General features: G+C 35.9%; 2 protein-coding genes across 2 annotated transcripts; both read left to right on the top strand.

Annotated features, from left to right (window-relative positions):
* The first annotated feature begins 658 nt into the window (after positions 1–658).
* LOC117637788 (small glutamine-rich tetratricopeptide repeat-containing protein) lies at positions 659–7326 on the top strand. The gene is made up of 10 exons (XM_034372808.1): positions 659–994; positions 1346–1608; positions 2484–2517; positions 3836–3972; positions 4964–5030; positions 5444–5543; positions 6022–6185; positions 6314–6360; positions 6446–6496; positions 6769–7326. Exons 1-10 carry the CDS (start codon positions 922–924, stop codon positions 7156–7158), a joined length of 1326 nt encoding a protein of 441 aa, XP_034228699.1. The 5' UTR covers positions 659–921; the 3' UTR covers positions 7159–7326.
* Positions 7327–7937: 611 nt separating this feature from the next.
* Positions 7938–14790, top strand: LOC117615498 (long chain acyl-CoA synthetase 9, chloroplastic). The gene is made up of 12 exons (XM_034344591.1): positions 7938–8174; positions 8748–9239; positions 9533–9613; positions 10299–10562; positions 11650–11781; positions 11923–12096; positions 12242–12471; positions 12603–12720; positions 12979–13110; positions 13225–13359; positions 13429–13635; positions 14293–14790. Exons 2-12 carry the CDS (start codon positions 8793–8795, stop codon positions 14458–14460), a joined length of 2088 nt encoding a protein of 695 aa, XP_034200482.1. The 5' UTR covers positions 7938–8174; positions 8748–8792; the 3' UTR covers positions 14461–14790.
* The last annotated feature ends 7460 nt before the right edge of the window (positions 14791–22250 follow it).

Here is a 22250-nt window from a genome sequence, read left to right as displayed (position 1 = left end):
ATAGCCGAACGGCTAAACGCTTTTTTCTAATTTTTTTAAAAAATTGTATAGTCGGTCGGCGTTACTGTTTTAACACGTGGCACATAGGCGCTGGGAACGTCCTCCTTTTTCCTAATTGTTTAAAAAAAAATAGTATAGCCGGGCGGCTATACTCATTTTTTATAATTTTGTTAACAAATAATACAGCCGCACGGCTTTACAATTTTGACATGTATAAGCACTGGGCGGGTCTATAAATAGTATAGCAGCCCGGCTACTAGAGTTTTTTTTGAATTGTTTTAAGAAATAGTATAGCCGTTCGGCTATACTAATTTTTCCTAATTAAAAAAAAATAATTTTTCCTAATTAAAAAAAAAAAGTATAACCACCTGGCTTTTCTGTTTTAACACGTAGCACCAAGGCGCTAGGCGCATCCTTTTTTTTAAATATATAGTCGGGCTGCTTTGGTGATAGAAATTTCCCCAAACACATTTGAAATGTTTAAAGAAATAGCTATACTCGTTTGTGAATTCTTTAGTACTTCTAAATTTTCTCATCCAAGCACACTGTTTAGATCATAAATTATTTTTTCTGTGAAAATTAGGAAGTTGAGCATTTTCATCTTTTATTTATGTGCTGTCATTGTCGCTCGAAATGGAGGATTAGTTTCTGACATCGGACGAAACGAACAATTGAGATTAAAAAAAAAATATTCTGTATTGTTAAAGCCAATCACAGTAATTATGTAGAACCTAAACGAAACACCAGCAAGGAACAGCAAAGATCCTGTGGCCAAACAAAGCCCCAAAGTATCAGTCAGTCGTGAGAGTTCTCGCAAGTCTCAGACAAGTTAGGTCGCTTCCAGACTAAGAGACGCCGTGGTAGCGCACGTTTTTATCATGCGCACTCCTCCTCTTACCTCTCTTCGTTAGTCCACTGTCCATGGCTCCATTGAAGACCGATTCTCCCATCTCTTGTCGCATCGTACGTTCCTTCTTGGATTTCCTCAACTCAGGTCTCTCTCTCTCTCTCTCTATGTAATTGTTAAATGTGATTATATAGTGAAATTATATTTAGGGTTTGAAGCTGCTTCATAGTTTTTTGTTTTCTTTTTGTGGTGATATGAAAATTGCATTGATTGTTTGATTATTTTGGATTTTGAATGCCTCATGTATTGATGCACTTTATACTTAAAGCTGTAGACTTTGCACTCTTTTAGGCTGCATGTTCAGCTCTCTACCTATCTCTTCAATATCTCTTTTTGATTCAATACCATTAATTTGTTTGTTTGTTTTTTGGATCAGTTTAATGTGCTTGTTGATTATGCTTTTTTAATTACTATTATGGGTTGTTTCCTTTGGGGCAGTTGAACCAGCTTCTGGTGTCGATCTTGAAAGCCTTGAGGTTGCAAAGGAATGCTTGCAGGAGACTTTTAAGCTTAATATACCTGCTACTGATGATTGGATTAAACCCGTTTCGTTGGTTGATATTTTTAGTTCACTGGAGTTGAACAAGCTTCAGGAGAATAATTCTGATCATGGTCATGGATCGAGCTCAGTTGATGCTGCTAGTTCATCAGCCGCTCAGGGTTCTGCTGATGCCAATCTTTCAAAGGCATCAAAATCTCTGGTGTTTGGCTGTTATCTTCTTCATTATATTAAATAATTATTATGTAAATCATCATGTGGGTGTAATGCTTTGAATATATTAATTTTGAATTTATCTGTAAGCTAATATGGACAATGAAAATGTCAGCTTGCTAACATTCGGATATTGGGATTTGGGTATAATAGACGAATGGGAGCTGTGGGCTAGTAGGCCTTGTCCTTTGTTTCAAGGGAAGGAAATGAGGATGTAAAGGGACGCTTGGTGTTGGACTACTAGTATGTGATCAGGAAAATGGAAGAAAAGGAAGGAAAAGGATCTAGTTGGGGTTTTTTTATCTTTTGACTATGCGAGTTGAAGGTTATAAAAGCGCAAGAAAGTGAATATTTAGAGACATAAATGGAATATGCTCTAAATATCAGGACTGAGATAGTGACTAATATTATAATTTGCAATGTAGCTAATGGTCAGATCTTGGGTCTATATGTTGGTTATGATTAAGTTGGAAGCTATCTCATAGCAGTAGGAAAAGAAGAGGAATATGTGACTAGATGAGGAGAAGCAAATATGAGATTTCTTTTGTACTAACTTTGTATTATTTGGTTGTTTCATTGTGGTGTTAATTCTTGAATGGACTTATATGATTGTTTTGGGTTTGGTTTTTTAATAAAAGATTAGAAATCAGATTAATTCACAAAACCACTGTTCTTTCCTGATTTGAGAACATGTCCTTCTATATTCTTCTTGATGCTTTAGTTTATTTTCATTCTCTTTAAGATCATTAATTGAACTATGCTTTAATAGTTGCATGAACATGGATATTTCTTAATAATGCTTTTACTACAAGATTTGATTTTTAGTCTTGAGTTTGACTCTGTCTCGTGTTACACTTTAATCAGGGTGAAGATTTGACAAGTAAAGACCATGCATTAGGTATTACGTTTTCAGTATTGTTGTTTTTTTTTCTCTAATTGTAGTTCATACTTTCCTTTACATGTGTCATTGCCTTGTTGGAGCATTTATTGAGTGTGGCTAATTTGCTTCCACTTTTGTACATGAATCTTGTCATTGGGTGCATTTCCTTAAAGGGAACATTATCTGTTGCATCAGCAATTATTTAAATCATCTTTAGGGATTGAACCAGTGTTTTTCAAAAGAGTTTTGGAGCTGCGCCTCAAGGCATGCATATGGGCAAGGTGTTTGTGAATTGCTTGAGGGGTAGGGTTGTTTAGCTCTTTTCATGGAAGGTTTATGTGGTTGATTATTAGGTGGTGTTAGGCACATGCTCAGTTTGCAGAGGCAGAATAAATGGAGGCTGAGGGATTAGTGAAGAAGAAGACAATTTGTTGTGCCTTAATTTTTTGGATAGTTTTAGACAAAACAATGTCGTTTTGTCATGCATTGGCATCCTTGCACTGAAATGGTTTTTTTTTTTTTTTCATTCAAGGCTGGTTTTTAAATTCAAGGCACAACTTTTTGTCTAATTAATGAACCCAGCTTCTTCTTCCTCTCCAACTCAATACAACCCAGCCCCTAATTGAGTTTTCTAAACCTTAATTCTTCTCCCAAAAGATGCGAACTAGCCTCCCTTTCTAGTTCACTCCATCTGCATACCTCACTCTCTATTTCTCTTTTCTACTCCGAAGAAGGCTAGCTCAGCTCTTAAGTAGCTCTCTTCTATCTTTTCCCATGTTTTTTTTGTGTATATGGTTCTCCTAGCCTCAATCCTATATCGAATCCTTAGTAGCCATACCGGGGGTGCTGTTTTGTGCTCTTTATTGATAAATGACCCATTATTTTCATTATTTTTTTTATTTTTGTTTTAACTTTATATATTTTGATTAAAAAAATTCATGTCCCGAAAGTTTTATGCCTCAGCACTACAGGGCTTATGCCTCGCCTTGCGAGACCAGAAACGCCTAGCCTCAATGAATTGGATTGTAGTTATGTTCTAATTGCTGTTGACATTGTTACTTTATAAATTAAAATGTCCTGGTAAGAGGATGATGCTAAACATGATTATTATTAAGTTATTTTAGAAGGATCTTTCTCAAAAGAAACAAAAAATAGTCTAATTAGATTTGAACTTTGTTGATCTATTCATTTAATGTGCACATGAATCTCATATTATAAATGGAATTGCATTGACAGTATGAAATGAAAGTTTTTGCTGTTTAGAGTTCTTTATGCATTTTAATAATTGAGTATAAGTGCATATTAAATTTGCATTTGATGATCGTGTTATTGGCAGGGGAGTCCAAAGATGCACTATTTGGGCAATTCTTTTCTGCCCTTGAGAGAAGTCTCTATTTTAAGACCTTGCCTGATGGTAATGATGACCCAGTCAGATTAGACAAAGCGACTAATTTATTCCATGATGCTTTAGCTGTATGCGAGCTCTCTCTCTCTCTCTCTCTCTCTCTCTCTCCCTTTTTTCTTTGGGTTACATGTGAATTCCATAAAAATTGTATCTTTATAGTTGCATGATTTTTTTCCACCATAGAAAACTACTTCTGTTAAAAAGAAAGAAAATCTACCTGAAGGATGACTAAGATGTCCATCAAAATAAGTCCTAGAAATTTATCCTCCTCATCCTCATAATTTTATTAATGTTGCTTAAATTTGGTTTGCTGATGAATTATCCTCTAGCCTCATCTAGCATCTTTAAAGAGTGTCATGCTTTGCAGCTTAGGTACATGCTAAATTGCTGAATTCAGATATTTGAAACATATCAGATTAGAGTTAATGTTCTCTTTTGTGATTGAGAGGATTTTAATAGAAGGCCTATGGTCCCATTATAATAGCAGATTAAACTGTATATCAGAAGTGAATTATGAAACTGGGTAAGGGAAACCAACTTTACACTTAATTGTAAAGATAAATGTATCGGTGTGGCCCCATACATCAGATCAGGGTATTGTAATTCCCAATGATTCTGTAGTTTGTTGTGAGATTTGATAATGTAACCACCATTTATACATGAGGCAATGTGTGTGGTGCACGCTCTTGATGTATAGCATCCAGGATTTGCAATTCTTGGGGAAAGCTAAGAGTTGAGGATTGGGAGTGATGTGAAGGGATTGGACAACTGATTCTCTCGAAGTTTAAAATCAATCCAAATGGTTTTAAACTTCCAGCTACACAAATCATTGTGTTAGACATTATCCATTTTCCTTTCTGGTTTTAGTTCATGACCCTTGTTATATTTACGTTTGAATTATTGCTTCCATTTTGGAACTTTTGTTGCATGATCTTCATTGTGATTAATATTGTACTCCCCAGGAGTTTAACCCCAAGATTGTGCTTAAATGGAATGTTCTTGCTGCTGTTTCACCTTTAAAAGTCTTATTAATAAGAAGAAAATCATTTGCTGCTTCAGGAGATGGAAAGATCTGGATGCGAGGAATTCAGTCCTAAAAATCTGGCAGAGACCTTGAAATCACAAGGTATTTAACGCTCATATGGCTTTGGTTGGTTTGTTAGTATGTCACTTTTGAACTACTTTACATTGTCAAATTGAGGAAATGTGGTTTAAAGCCCATTCATTTTGGTTTTCTAGGTGTTTGCTCCTGATGGACTCCGTGTCCATCTTGTTTTGTATTTCTTTTTTCTTTTCCACGAAATTCTTGTTTCTTATCAGAAAGCCAATTCATTTCTATCTCTCCGTGAGTTCTCTCACTCACTGTCCTGTTATACATGACAATATCTTTTTTCTATATCCTTGGAAATGAAAAAATGCATCAAGGGCATTGGTGAATATCTGCATCTTACCTTATGCTTCATTAAATATGTCACTCTACACGGAGTATCAACATTCTTTGCAGAGGCTAATTCTGTTATGTGATTTTCATTTTGTTAGGTAATAAGGCCATGCAATCAACGCTGTACCCCAAGGCAATTGAGTTGTATGACTGTGCCATTGCACTTTGTGAAAGTAATGCTGTTTACTACTGTAACAGGTGCACTACCAACTTGTGCTTACATTTTTGGTACTAGGAATTATTCAATTACAGTTTTAGTCTTCTACCTTTTCTCAGTTTTCCCAGAAGGAATGACACATAAAGATATCTGTTGTGAATTAATCTTTATGTTAAAACAACAAATTGCTACATCAGAAAATTCTCAACATTTTCAGATTACTTGATTCTAGGAAATGGTAGTTTAACATGTTAGTTTTCAAATGTACATATATCCTTCACATATTTCAATTGTCCAAAAGAAGATAAAAAGTAATGAGGATTGTCAAAGAAGGAAAACAATTATTGTTTTCTCAGACAATATGGATAAACTATTCTTCAAATGTTTGATGTCAAGTTAGTATTATTTTAGTAAGCACTCTGGAAAAATTTTGTTTCATTTGTCTAGTTGCAGCAAATTGCCACCCTTATTGTTTCTTGAAACTGGAAATTTTAATTGATATATATGAGGTACATTCAGGGCAGCGGCTTACACTCAGATGCACAAATATACTGAAGCAATCAGAGATTGCCTTAAATCCATTGAAATTGACCCCAATTATAGCAAGGCATACAGTCGTCTGGGATTAGCTTATTATGCACAAGGGAACTACAGTGATGCTATTGAGAAAGGATTCAAGAAAGGTTAGTAAGAGAATCTTTTTAAAGTACCTTTGCCAATGCCAAGCTAATATGGGATACAAAAAATGGGGAAGCAGATTTATAGAAAGGTAGTATTTAACATTTCATAATTGGGGGTTTTAATCTTTCAGCATTGCAATTGGATCCGGGCAATGAAGCTGTGAAAGAAAATATACGGGTTGGTTCTTGTGTGCCTTCTTCTTTTCTTTATTTCTTATGACTACTTCTTTGATCAGTTTGTTTTTGTTATTTGAACCCAATAGGTGGCTGTTCAGAAATTGAGAGAGGAACAACAACGAGCAGAATCTGGTCAGGTAATACATTGATATTAAGGAAAAAGTGCCCGTCTGCTAGAAGACAGGTCCACAATGCTCTGCTGGGGGTGACACCAGTTAGCATGCTTTTGGCTGTTTGACTAATTTCTTTCTCTACTTTTCCCTATCATCTCTACTGTTTTAACTTTTAAGAAATAGAAGATGAACTTAAGTAGCATGACACTTTTCTTGAGGGAGAAGGATATGATTTATTGACAAGTATAATTTGTCATTTTTATGTAATCCTTTTCTTTTTCCCTCATCTTATACAGAACACAAGTTCGTTTAGTAGTAGCAGTGCTTCGGAACACCCCAACCAGTCTACAGGAGGGTCGAGAAGCCATGCTGCACCTCCTCCGTTTGGTTCTATGCCATTTAATACAGGTGCTCTTCCTGCTGAATTTGCAAATATGTTTATGAACATGGCTGCAAATGCGTACCAAGGACAACATTCTCCAGATAACCAAGGAGATGATAGCAGTACCGAGGGATTTGATGAACCGGGAATAAGGATTGGGGGTAACATCAATTTCAATTTCGGAGAACAAATGCCCGAGGAACTAAGCGGAGCTTTGAGATCAGTGATGGAAATGTTTTCCGGAACAACAGCATCTCAGGGAAATTCACAAGATACTACAAATGAAAGACCAAGGCCAAACTAAACAATAGGAACATGTTGGAACTGTATAAATAGTCTCAACACCTTTTTGTATCATTGCTATGGTTTTTGTTTCTTTTATAGAAAATTTCTTTCAACTTTCTCCATCTTCAGAATGTTTAGACGGCATCACAACCTTAACAAATGATGACTAAAAGGGTAGTTTGTTAAATTCACATGCTTAGCAAAATCCCCATCCATTTGCCGACAATGACTATTTTGGTACATTGGAAGTACTACAAAATTTAGATATGTAAGTTGGAGGTTTGTATTTTTCTAAAAGTGCTACACAATAAATGTTGATCATTGATGCATTATGTACATTAATGTATTATGCTACATGCATGAACGGTCAGTAATTAATTACGAATCACTTACGTACACATGAATTAGAAATTATCTACATACACATAAATGAACGGCTCCGAAACCTTAGCATCCTTTTCTAAATTAATAAGTGACAAGATTGGTTCACCTACTAATGTGTGGCCTAGTATCACCATCCTGGTCCTTGTCCTCATCTTTCATGTCGTGCCACGCGGTTAGACCAACTATGTAAATATAAGCCACAAAAATCAATCACTCAAATCAAATGTAACAACTTCTTTGTTTTATTTGATAGTAAAATTGAAGACAAAAAGAGTCTAAACCCATTTGGGCCGCAAGCACCATATCCACCGTTGTTCAATACCCACATCGTACGGCCCATTTGAGCCCGATTCGGCGCCTTTAATTTTATTATTAAAATAAATAAACTCCAAAACTCAAACCACTTCAGACTCTCAGTCTTTCTGTCAGTCTGAGACTCCAAGTTCCTTCTTCTCGATCTCTCCGCTCGGCTTTTAGCTCACCGTCCTTCTCTCTCTTTCTCTCTGCTATTAAACGCTTCGTTTCAATCTCATCACTCCCCATGACATTTTGCGAGCCTTTTGCTTCTGATTCATTGCTTGCATTTTCGCAATGCTGATGAGCTCAAGTTGAATTCGTTTTCGTTTTCGGCGCTTTGGCTTCAACAACAAGGTACCCAAACACACAATCAGCATCAATTTATTTTCTAAAATTCGTTTGATTTTGAATTACAATGTGCATTTTTTAAAAAATTTTTTTGAAAGCCATTTGTGTTGCACTGCTCTGTTTTCATGATTGCTTGAACATAGATAAAAGAGAGATTTATGAAAGTGAAGAATGAAAAATAACTGGGAGCTCAATTTTAGTGGCTCAAGTAATTGAATTAATCAACAATAAAATAACATGCGTCAGCTGGTTGATTGGGTAGCTGCAAAACCCTTATGCTAGCTAGCTCCTAGGCCCCTCCTTAGGCATTTGGACAAGAAGTTTGCTCTGTTTTCTGATATTGAAGAATTCTTTTGTATTACCATTTCTTTCTGATTTCTAGTTTCTATTGTAATTTGGTGACATATGTCTAAAACAGTAAAAAATTATCCTCCACACTTATTCTTAAGGGGGAAGAAGTGCTAGCTACCACTATATATATTTATAGACAGTACTTAATTAATTATTATTTTGTATGAGTGAGAGACATAAATTCAGATTCTGAAATTTGCAACTGATTGGATATTGTTCGATTTTCAGGATTGAATTTAGTACATTCTTCTGGGAATATACAGCCTTTGAAAGATGGGTCTCTACCTTGTTGGCGCCCTTGTTCCTCTTGTACTAACTCTTATACTTCAGAAATCTAAGAAAGCAACGAAACGGGGTTTGCCTGTTAATGTTGGTGGGGAACCTGGGTTTACAATCCGAAACCGTCGGTTTACTTCCCCAGTGGAAACATTATGGGAAGGTATTTCAACTCTTGCTGAACTTTTTGAGCAGTCATCCAAGCGGTTCCAAGATAGACGCTTTCTTGGAACCCGGGCATTGATTGCAAGGGAGGTTGAAGTATCAAAGGATGGAAGATCCTTTGAGAAGCTTCATTTGGGAGACTATGAATGGCTAACCTACGGGAAAGCATTTGAAGTTGTGTGCAACTTTGCTTCTGGTTTAGCTCAACTTGGGCATAAAAAGGAAGAACGAGTAGCAATCTTTGCTGACACAAGAGAAGAGTGGTTTATTGCATTGCAGGTGGGTATCTTACGTGGTCTTTGTACATAAAAATTTAATCCTTCTTTTGACATTTCATGATAATTTTTCCAGCTTACCTTAAACTTCTTTTGATATTCATGTTTTTGCATGTATGATGTGATTTTTGTTCATCTATTCTGTCACTAAACTAGAGTTTTAAACGGCAGTGTTTGTGAGCAATGATAAATCAATTGAGTTTCATGTTTGCATGAATGCTATGTGTTTTGGGTAGTCTAGTCCCAGTATAACGAAAACACAAATTGCTGATTCCTTAATATGTTTTCTTATATCAGGGTTGTTTTAGGCGCAATGTCACTGTTGTTACCATATATGCATCTCTCGGGGAGGAGGCTCTATGTCACTCATTAAATGAGGTTCTTTCTCTCTCTCTCTCATAGACTTGCTCACATTCCTGTTGTTTCACAGTGTGCTACTATTGCAGAATAGGTTCCTTTCTGTACATTTTCTTTTTGTTGATTAGAGTTCATCTATGTTTGTCTTAAAAAAAAAACTTTAAACAAGGTAGTAAACTCAAGAAATTTGTTTCCAATTTTATATGTTGTGACTTTTGTGTAACTCATCCAAAATGTTGCAACCTAGTCCATTTGGACGAAGGAATTGAAAATTGCATAGAATTCTTAAATTTTTGTGTTTGGATTTATGTATGTCGAATTTTGTAAATGACAGAAATTACAGTGAAAAATGAATTCATGTTCAATAGAAATTGCGAAATGACGCCCCAATTTCCACAATTTTTTCTGCATGTCATTTATTAAGTTCCATGCTTAAGTTGGCAAACAATGGAAATATCAATTTCTCCTCTTCAATTCCCGACTTTTTATCTAAATCCTGAGTTATTTTCCTCCATCCAAACGGAGGATGGGAGATGCATTTGAGATGTTAGGTTTCTTTCTCTTCAAATAAAAGAAAAAAAAGGAAAAAAAGAAATCCTTATGATGTTGATATGTTAGTACTAGATTAGGATTAATGTTTATCATTTTTCCTCACAGTGTTTGTTCTTAGTGCATAACCAGCATTGTTTTCATTTTATATATCCAGACAGAAGTTACAACTGTGATATGTGGGCACAAAGAACTGAAGAAACTGCTAGATATAAGTGGACAACTAGACACAGTGAAGCGCATCATATGTATGGATGATGAAATCCCATCTAGTGCCTCATCTGTTGAAAGTAGATGGAGAATCACTTCATTTGATGTTGTTGAGAGACTTGGGCGAGAAAGCCCTGTTGAACCAGATCTACCTCTTCCTGCAGATGTTGCGGTCATTATGTATACAAGTGGAAGTACTGGGTTACCCAAGGTTTAAAGCCTCTATTATATCTTCTTGTTATTTAACATGATAGTCATTCTAATTGGTTTTTAATTGTTGATTGTTTTTGAAGCTTTGTGTGACATTTGTATCAATATTGTTATTTTTTTCCTTTCAACTACGCATTATCGACTGTTGATCTTTAATGAGTTTTAGGCTTAAAATTACACTTGAAAAGTGCTTTTGTTACACTGTTAAAGTTTTCAAAAGACACGGATGCTTGATAGTGACATTTTTTATGGGTGGTTTGACACTGAACTCAGGAAAAAAGACATTTATGTCTTTAACCTGACCTAGTTACATAAATCTATGAACTCAAACAAATGCTCAACAATCACATAGATTATTTTAAAGATTTTTCCAAGAAACAAGTGATCCCTTTTCTTGATGCTGGTAGATCTGAGACATATTCTTCTAGTTCCATCAGATAAGCTAATCTTAGTCTTGAATCTTGTTGGAGAAAATGCATTCTCCAAGTTTTTATGAGTATGGAACTGCTGCAGTATTGTAAATATCACTAGTTTACTGCTACTATACTCTTTCATTTTCATTTGATAAATATCCCATTATTAATATACCATCTTGAAATTAAAAATAGGAGACAATAATGAAAGTCTCTTTGTTGCATCCACATTTTCTGAACAAAATATTGTATATGTATCAATATGTATGGAAATATTTAGCTCATGGGATTGCTGTTTGCTTATATGAAATACCTTGCATGGTTGTATGGAGTTAGGGTACAATGGGTGGGGAATATGATATGGGATGGGTTCACTTAAAGTTCTTCCTTTGGATGGGTACATTGTGGGTGATTGTGATTTATGACGAATGATCATATATGTTCGATTTATGTCATACGTGTAAACAGAATGAACACTTGTTGCGTCACATTTCTCTACATTATCTACTTTCCTTCAGATATATGGCGATTTTTGTTTTCTACTTTATTCTGTGCCCTTTCTTTTTTATTTGTTTTGGGGTGGCATCTAATGCAAGTATAGACATTTATATTTCCAAATGTATTAAAAAGTTAGTCAACGAACACATTTTCACCTCCAGCTTCCACTTTGTACAGGGTGTAATGATGACACATGCTAATGTGCTGGCTGTAGCTTCTGCTGTCATGACTATTGTTCCGGGCCTTGGAAGCAAGGACGTTTATCTGGCATACCTTCCCCTTGCTCATATCCTTGAATTAGCAGCGGAGGTATGGGGAATATGTAAGCTGGCTATATTGCATGGCTACAGTAATTCAATGAGCATTTTTTTATATTTATTATTCTTATCTTGTCATGTTCTTATATCTCTGTACTACTTGATTTAACAACTTTTATTATCTGTATTGAAGAATGTCATGGTTGCTGTGGGAAGTGCCATAGGGTATGGATCTCCATTGACTCTTATTGATACTTCAAGTAAAATAAAGAAGGGAACAAAGGGGGATGCAACTGTGCTTGCGCCAACTGTATTGACAGCAGTCCCTGCAATTCTTGATCGTGTTCGAGACGGAGTGCTGAATAAGGTTTGAATCTTGGCAGGGTCATGATTTTTACATATTTAGATACCTATGCCTGTCCACATATAGATCATTTGTGCATGTGCTTGTGTCAAACCTGGTTTTGAAATTACGCCAGTTTTGTTAACGTTGTATCTTCATAATGGTTCAGGTAAATGCAAAGGGTGGTCTATCCAAGAGATTGTTTCACTTGGCATATGCTCGTAGGTTGTCTGCTGTGAATGGTAGTTGGTTTGGGGCCTGGGGCCTGGAAAAGTTTCTGTGGAACTTTCTTGTGTTTAGAAAGGTCCGCGCAGTTCTAGGAGGTAGCATCCGTTTTATCCTTTCTGGTGGTGCTCCTCTTTCAGGTGATACTCAAAGATTCATCAACATTTGCATCGGGTTAGTACTTTTAGCTCCTACAACATAACAAATTGTGAACCATGACTTTGTCCTGCCTATAATTTTTAATGCTTTTTAATGCTTTTTTCTTTTGCTCTATTCTCAACATACCACATTTGTGCCATTGACAGTGCTCCAATTGGTCAAGGGTATGGTCTAACTGAAACTTGCGCTGGCGGGACATTCTCAGAGTTTGATGATACATCTGTTGCTCGTGTTGGAGCTCCGCTTCCATGCTCATTTATAAAGGTAAGAGATGACAATGGATATTTTAGTTACATTGTATAACTGATAATTTTCTTAAAGTAATTCTTCCAAAAAGGAAGAAAGAAAGATTTGAAATCCTAATCATGACTTGCAGTTTCTTGGAGGTGTTCATTTATCCATTTCTGTGTTGAATTATCTGTTTCAAATTCATATCTTTTAAGGAAAATGTCTTGAGAAGAGTTCTGTACGCTGTTTCCAAGGCATGAAGGTGATATTGACTTTCTAACCTTCTGTGTCCAGTTAATTGATTGGCCCGAAGGAGGATATCTAAAAACTGATTCCCCAATGCCTCGTGGAGAGATAGTCATCGGTGGTCCAAATGTTACACTTGGTTATTTCAAAAATGAAGAAAAAACAAGAGAGTCATACAAGGTGTCTATTCAAATATTTCATACCGATATTCTTTTGGTTGCAACTACCCACCAGAGAAAAATGTTTAATAGATCCTAACTTTGGGGGTTTTGTTTTTGGGTCTTTTGTAAAAAGGTTGATGAGAAAGGAATGAGGTGGTTCTATACAGGTGACATCGGGCAATTTCATGCTGATGGTTGTCTTGAGATAATTGACCGAAAGAAAGATATAGTTAAACTTCAGCATGGAGAGTATGTCTCCTTAGGAAAGGTACATGTGTTGCAAGATGAATGCAACTTTTCATCAAATTTTCCCCAGGAACTAATGTTTCTTTTACAGGTTGAGGCTGCTCTTTCAGTGTGCCCCTATGTTGACAATATCATGTTGCATGCTGATCCTTTTCATAGTTACTGTGTGGCTATAGTGGTGGCTTCTCGAATCACTGTGGAAGATTGGGCTGCAAAGCAAGGAATTGCTTTTAGTGATTTTTCAGACTTGTATGTGAAAGAAGAAACCATAAAAGAAGTGCAAGCATCACTTATAAAGGTATGTATATCTTCTGGGTAAATTTCCATTACTTTGAACTTAGCTTGAGTCTAGGGATTTGAACTTTGAGCTCAAATATTGCAACCACTCCCCCACAAAAAGAGAAAAAGAAAAAAAGAAAAGAAAGAAATCTTTGAACTCAAGGAGTGTATGCATTTCATGAGTTCTTCTTGTCATTTATCAAGGTACAAACTCTTACCTGTAGCCAAGATCTCTGTTCAAATTTAATCACATTTGGCCTTGGCTTGCTGAACTATGATAAATTATATATATGTATTTTTAGTTTTTTGAATTTCTATTGGATTCTTTGATCTAAGCTCAATATACAATCTTGGCCTTCCTGCCTTATAGTTTCTTCAGGCAGATTGATTACCCTGATGTTTATTTATCTTATACATTATGCATAATGGACGTAATGTCTTTTATCCTTGATGGCCAGCCTATGTCAGTTATTGTCCTATAAAAAATATTCTTTCTTTTGTCTAAAAACAAACAATCATCCAGTCATTCACCAAGCTTCCTTCTTGACTATCGAATGAACTTGCTGCTTATTCAACTTCTTCTCCTTATGAAAAGCTTTCATTCCTTTATAAACTTGCTTGGTTCAATTTACTTTGTTTTGTTCTGTTTCAAATATTTATGTTTCACCTATTATAGGAAGCAAAGAAGGCACGTTTGGAGAAGTTTGAGATCCCTGCCAAAATCAAATTGCTTTCTGAACCATGGACTCCAGAATCTGGCCTGGTCACTGCAGCTCTCAAGCTCAAGAGAGATGTCATTAAGAAGGCTTTCTCTGAAGACCTCTCCAAGTTATATGCTTCATGATTCTTCAGAAAACCTGGGCTTGTTATTTGCTGTGCAAAATCTTGATAAGTTGAGGGGCCCTGCTGGATTTCTTTTTTGTCCCTTAATTTGTGGCCTTGCTAGAGATGATGCAAACCGAGGGTTAGTGTTAGGAAAAGATCGGATATAGAGAAATTAAGCACGTCGGAAGTTTACTTATATTAGCTACACCAAGCAATAAGAAGATGATAATAGTTGTTAAATTTATTAGCTACTTGAGGCAAATGGTTAGCTTTTTGTATTGGTTTTTTGAGTTATTTATTGATTTACAGCATTGTACCAATTTTTAAGAAAGTTGCCATATTTTCTGTATGTTTCTGATTTAAGTTGCCATATTATTGGTCACTCGAACCACAATCACCACCCAATTGAACCCAATTGAACCACCACCGACCGCTCAAACCCAAATTGAACCACCACCGACCGCTCAAACCCAATCGCTCAGTGGAACCATATAGAGATATGCGACTTCAAAGGCTGGAAATATGCGTACATCCTTTAATTTAGTACCTTCTTCTCAAATGCATCATTTGAGAGCTTTGGTCACGCTGGCCCAAGCATTGCTTCATATTTGGTTCAGTTTTATACTCGTGTGCAACTATAGTTGTGAAATTTGAAGTATCATTTTCTAACTTCACGAATTGGAGAAAGGATTTTGATATCCTTAATCATTTTCTCTTGTTGGTATATAAGTATAAATAATCTAAAAGTTTTTTTTTTTTGATAAGAATTTTGATAAATAATCTAAAAGTTATACGTAAAGAATTTTGATATTTAATAATAAGCAACCATTATTTTAGATTAGAATAATAATATTAATATTACACATGAAAACGAGGCCTAACCAAGGAAGCAGCCTCAGATATTGCATCAGCTCTTATTTTAGTGCATATCTATCAAGCAGAGAACTTATTATGGTATGGCCTTCTTCAATTGCTTGCCTGCTGAAGTTGCTTGTTCTCTTTGTTTTCTTGTTTGCCTGACTCGCCCGCCTGACCGCGATGGCCGAAGTCGGTAAGTACGTTCAAGTGTGACTTGTTCCCCTTCGCTTTAAAATCATCAACTTCGATTTTATTGTTGCCCTTGTCGGCCCCGTCAGTTCTGTTGGCGAAGCGGGTAAATCCCGTCACGTCGCCAGTGTTGTCGGTCACATCCACCCCTCTAAATTTAATATCATTGCTTCCAGCATTGGCTGGCTTGGTTTGATCTTGACCCATTGTCTCACTGATTGATTTTTAGTTGGGATTTGCGTGTGTTGCTTTGATGATGAACTCATTGCCTCATGGTCTCCTTTTATAGTTGTTGGCATGCATAGATGCAGGATTTATATTCTCCCACTTGAGTGCAACATCTATGTAAAACACTTTCTTATTGCCTTAGAATCGATTCCTTACACCACCTCCAGCGCTCAAGCCTGGCCCGGGCAAAAGGCTATCCCAAGCCCGAAATCCAGCTCAAGCGCGCACAATCCAGTTCGGGCAAGGCGTGGGACCCATCAGTCCGGTAAGCCCATGGGCAAATCTAGACTGGGTTGTTGCCCGAAGGCGCTGATGTTTGCAGTGCAAATCAAAATTTTTTTTTTATACCGTTAGCGTGTGAATTTCACGCGCCAATGGTTAATTTTTTTATTTTATTTTATGACAACTACCAACGGAAAGAAGCATGTGGTGCTTTCCAGACTCTCCGATCGAATTTCTCCCAAAAATCCGACAACTTCTAAATTTTTTTTAAAGTACCAAAAAATTCTGGATGTTTTTCCTTATAAATACCTAACAATTTTATTCACTTTCCACACCAAATCTTCATACAAACTCTTCTCCTTCAAATATTTTTTACTTTCCACTCACATTTTTCAACTACTTTCTATTTGTATCAAAAAACAAATGGCTTCGAGGGGTCGTGGAAAAAAGTTTGAATATGTCAAAATCTTGGCGACGAGGTAGAAAAAAATTAATTGCCGTTTTATTCAATTTAATGTATTTTTTTTTAAAAAAATATTTCTTGCATTTCCAATTTCAACTTTTAAATAGATTATTCAAGGCAAAACAAAAAAGAGGAAACCATTACACATGGCTCCTCAAGTGAACAATGCCCGTAGCCGATTCCAGTGGTGCGTTCCGTGTATGAAATAATGGCACTATTACGTCCTCCGAAGGAAAATACTCCCCCACATCGTGATCCAGTGGAACCACCTCTGCCAATGATTGAGTCGTCATTGTACTCGATTTTGTCGGACTATGAGGACCGGGAGTGTGATGTGAATTTTATAATAAATATGGACATGTGGCAACTAAAAATCTTATCCGAAAATTTATCTGAAAATGTTATCTAAAATTTTAGGTGAGAATTTTATAATAAATAGTGACATGTGGCAACCGAAAATCTTATCAAAATTAATGGTTTAAGTATAAAAAAATAGAAAATAAATTAAAGTGAATAGTAATTGCCCTTGCCTTTTGGGGTGGAACCAAAAATGGCAAGACTGCTACTATTCACTTGAATAGTGACAAACCTTGCCTTGCCCTTACCCTTTGGAGTGGAGGTGCTCTTATGTTCATAGTTTGGAAAGCTCACTTGATAAAGATATCTATATCAAACTTTGTGTCAAATGTCATCAACGCATAGGACTGCATAGACTTGGTATCCAAATTAGGGGTGGTTGCGGTTCGGTAACCGCGAATTTTTACTCAAACCGCAAACCGACCGACTATTTGCGGTTTGGTGATTTTTGAAACCGCAAACCGACCGCATTTTGCGGTTTACCGCATTGCGGTAAACCGCAGTCGGTTACCGCGAAATTTGCGGTTTAAAACCGCAAATTCTCAAGCATTCACAAAAATATAAATTTACAACCTAAATAAATAAATACACAACCTCAATTTCTCAAGCATATATAAATTCACAATCGATTCCAATTCTCAAGCATTCACAACCTAAGAAAATTAAAGTTACAATTCCAAACATTCCAATTAAAGTTAAACTTCTCAAGCATTCCAATTCCAAATCCTTTAAAGTTACAAACCAAAAGCAAAATGAATTAAAGTTACAACCAAAAAGAAAAATCCAATTCAAAGTTAATTAAAGTTACAAACTAAAAGGAAAAATGCAATACACCAATGTTACAAACTCAAGTGTTGGTGGTGAGTGGATTTGAAGAACCCCTTTGTGTTGTTTGAGCACCAATGCTATCTACAAATAAAACAACATAGTTTAGTACATTTTATTATAAGAAGAAGCATAAATAAACTAATTACTTACAAGTTGTCATATCTTCCATTTCCTTGTAGAATTCAATAAACTAATTACTTACAAGTTGTCATATCTTCCATTTCCTTGTAGAATTCAACCTCATCATCCGTTGGTTCCTTGTAAAAGGAAAATTCGTCCGCTCTAAGCCAATCACTAGTACACACTAATGCCTCTACCATTTTAGGATGCAAAGGATTTGGAAGAGAGAGTTGAGAGAGAGGCGAATGGGAATCAGGAGAAGAAACAGATTCCAGGTTTTCATCTCACGGCTACAGAGAGAGAAGAGAAGGGTTTACAATTTTACTTAATTATTCATAGAGTATAGCCGTGCGGCTATACTCTGCGGTTTGCGGTAACCGCAAATTTTGAAAATCAAATACCGCAACCGCAACCGCAAATGCGGTTCGGTTCTTAATACCGCGATTGCGGTTCGGTTTACCGCAATTGCGGTTTTATTGCGGTAAAATATCGGTTGGTTTTTGCGGTTTTTCGGTTTTTCGGTTTAAAATGCCACCCCTAATCCAAATGATAAAGTCAATTAAATGCAGGACTTCGTAAGCCAGAAGAACAAGTAGAGACCAAGACCATTGTTGGTGGACAATGGAAAGCGATTACCAGTTCAAGCAATAGGCTCAGTTGGCTTCAATTAGTTTAAGGCTTTACTTTAATTTTGAAAGATGTTGCTTATGTACCTTCTATGAGAAGGAGTTTGATTTCAGTTTCTAGATGAACTAGGGAACTTTTCAGTTTTGCTTTCTCTGAAATAGGATTTGATTTGATATTCAATAAAAGTTCAGTGAACAATGGCTCGTTGGTTGATGGTTTGTTTTGCTTAAACCTTGCAAGTAACAATGTGGCTTTTAACATTGAACCCATAGGCCAAAAACGACCACTAAATAATGAGAAGTCTGCAAAACTATGGCACAAAAGATTAGGGCATGTGTCTAAGAAAAGAATGCAAAGACTGATCCAAGAAGAAATTCTTCATTTCTTGGATTTTTCAGATTTCACTAATTGTGTTGAGTGGGTTCATTAAGGAAAAAAATGACTATCTCAAGAAAACTAGGATCCACACGGAGTCAACAATTACCTAGAGATAGTTACAATGGAATGATGAATCTATTTCTTCAAATCTTTGTCAATAAAAAAAAAATCAAAATTGTCATGGAGAATAGCAGGAAATATGAGATTACAATGACCCATATATATGATTCTATTTAATTCTGAATAATCAGAAGTAGTACTTTCTTTTTTACCAGAAAGATTCAAACTTTTGTGTTTCACTTGATACAAACCCAAAGTATTAAGGTTTATTAGGAAAATTAGATACAAACCCAAAAGTATGTTTATTTGGAACAATCCTTGTGATTTCATTTTTTGATGTAAGCTCATTGAGTATTTTTCCATGACAGCAAATTTACTATGTTGAGACGAGTCAACCAAGATTTATGGCTCCCGTTTTTGAAACCTTTAATGCCTTTTTTACCGTCAATAACTTTTATATTGTCAATTCCTTAATTATTATTTCATTGAATATTTATTTTAGGTAAATAATTATTAGATTTCACCTTTTTAATAATTTAATATTAGTTTGTCACTTTGGTAAATTTTCATTTTGCGTATTCGGTCTCTTTTTTTTTCCTCTATATCTTTTTGCTTCATATGAACCATGTCATGTGTTCAAATATACACGAGTATTCCCATGATGTAGGTATATATGTTGTAATTAAGGATAAGTGCATTGTAATTTGTACGTATAGGCGTGTCGTATGTACGAGTGTTCTTATAGTGTAGGTATATGTTGTAAATATATGTAAGTTGTATGCATATGAGTGTTCTCATGGTGTAGGTAGATGTTGTAAATATAGGTAAGTGTATGTACACGAGTGTTCCCATCCCAAGGTGTAGGTCTGTTGCAAGTACACGAGTGTTCTCATGGTGGGTTTTGATACCTATTGTGAAGGTGATGAAATATACACGAGTGTTCCAACAGTGTAAGTATGTTGTTTCGTGTAATTTTTTAATCCTATGTTGTAGGTAGATCAGATTTATGAGTTTTCTCACCCTACAATATTATGTGGTGCATTATATTTGTTGTTCTCAGTGTATAGGTTTTGAAGGTGATGAAATATACACAACTTACAAGTGTTCCCATGACATAGATATGTTGTTGGTATAATTTTTTAATCCTATTGTAGGTAGATCCTATGTTTTTCAACCTATGGTCTAGTTCTAGGTTTATTATTTTGTCTTCCAAACATATATTCTAGGTATTTTATATTACTGCATATGCGTAATATGACTTTTATTATTTTCCTATATTATACTTGTGAATATATTTGGAGAGCTACTATTGCACTCACTTGTTCTATTTCCTCACTCATCTTATTTTTAAAATTTTAAAGACAAATTTATTCCTTCACAAAATGACTTCTAAGGACAAATTTACAACTCTCTTTGTCTCTCTCACCCACACCCAAATCCGTATTTATTTTTTATTTTTTGTTCGAAATCCAAACCCACCATCCCTTCCTTGCTTCTCCATCGTCCCTGCCATCATACCCCAAACACCCTCCTTGTAATTTCTCAGCACACCCATCGGAGGAGGCGCGGGGTTAGGGTGGGAATATCAAATTGATGGCGGGTCAGTGGCAGAACCAGAAAAGTTCAGCAGTGAGGGACAGATTTGGGTTAAATCCAAATTTTTTGCCAGTAGTGTGGAAGAAGAAACATAGAGAGAAGAGATAAGGAAATAAAGAGGAAGAAGAAAACTGGAGCAGACAGAGAGAGAGAGAGAGAGAGAGAGAGAGAGTTTGCTTGAATTAATAATTAAATGGTAATTTAGGAATAATGGTGAGTGGAAAGATAGATTTTGTGTTTTTCAAATTTACACGGTAGATGAAGAAATATGACAAAGGTGCAAATAGCAGCACTCTATATTTATGATTGTTCAATCCTAATTCATAATTCAAAATAGGTAATGAAAATGAGATATAATAATTAGTGGATCTAGATCAAAAACTGAAAAGACATGGGTTAAACCTAATGAAAGGCACATTTTTGGGCTTCGATCTAAAGACCCTTTTTTTTTAAAAAAAAAAACGGTCGATACCCTCCGATCATGATACATATTCTATATTGATCATAATATTCTTCACATATATTAACATTTATATCTGCTTGGAATAATATACTCGAGCATAAAGGTTGGTAATTTGCCTTGCCAGCTAGCTTTATCTTAACATGATTGATGAGACATGCAATGTCACATGTGTCTTATATAGATGATGAGAAGGAATCTTTTGAAGTACCCTTACCTTGCTTGCCAAGCTACGTACTCTTATGGCGAAGCAAGTTTTCTCTTATAAGGATTGAAAATGACGGCCTATATGCTATACTAGAGAATAATATTTGTTTGTTGTTGGCATGCACAAATGCAGAGAATAATATACTACGTACAGTATTGCTTTTAGCTGGACACGACTAATTCAGAACAAATTCACCAAGGATAATGAAGTTGATTTTTTCAAAAGAGAGAGAGAGAGAGAGATCCATCATCCATATTCCCCACTTAGGTTAATTACTAGTGTGCTCTTAGATTCTCAGTCCTCATCAGTAATGGGTCGATTTATGTTTAACAAGGAAATGAGGGGCTTGTTTCATAAGTTGCTTTTGTTGTCTCTCCTTCAATCAATGGAGGAGGAGGAGGGAAGGGAGGCTTTTCTAACAGTGAGGAGCAATGCAACAACTTGGTTGATAGCTTGAAAGATGGATGTTGAGAACTACAAGAAAAAGTCAGTAGTGACCATACGTTATCGATCTGCTTGGATGAATAAGAAGATGAAAACATCTGAGAGCCATAATCTAATATTGTTTTATAGCATTGTGGTAAACCTTTTATATAGCAGTTTTATAAAACCTCTTCTCAATAGCATTTAAGAAAAAAACACACTAAAATTATTCAATATAGGGTTTTTATCACAAATGGTCTATAAGGTTCGCAAAATTATCAACTTTGGTCCTTTATGTTTTTTGTGACATTATTGATCCTTTTTGTTACACACCACACATCAATTTGATCCCTGCCGTTAGGGTCCGTCAAATTTTCTATTAAGTTGCTGACATGGGATATATGTGAAGTACACACATCCAATCATTTAGAGCCACGTGTCTTCAAATATAATACAATAATTTTAAACATAAAATCCATTTAAAAGATTAAGAATAAAACATCAAATTTTAAATTTATAAATATAAAATAAATAAATAAAACCTACAGCCACTCCTCCCCTTCTCCTTCGTTCCCCTCCCTTCCCCTTCCGTCTACCCCAGCAGCAACCCACACCCCAACCCCACCCCCACCCCATTCCCAGCCGCAACCAACCCATCTCTCACCCCCATTCCCAAGCCTTATGCTCGACTCAACCACCAGACCCACCTCCCCAACCCTCTCTCTCTCTCCCCTACTACATTTTCGATATTCTTTGGTTTTCAGTGCTCAACCCAACACATTGCGTTCCAAT

The sequence above is a fragment of the Prunus dulcis genome, chromosome 1, assembly GCF_902201215.1.
Source record: "Prunus dulcis chromosome 1, ALMONDv2, whole genome shotgun sequence".
Classification (NCBI taxonomy): Eukaryota; Viridiplantae; Streptophyta; class Magnoliopsida; order Rosales; family Rosaceae; genus Prunus; species Prunus dulcis.
The sequence above is the reverse complement of the archived record's forward strand: the minus strand, read 5'-3'. Positions and strand labels throughout refer to the sequence as shown.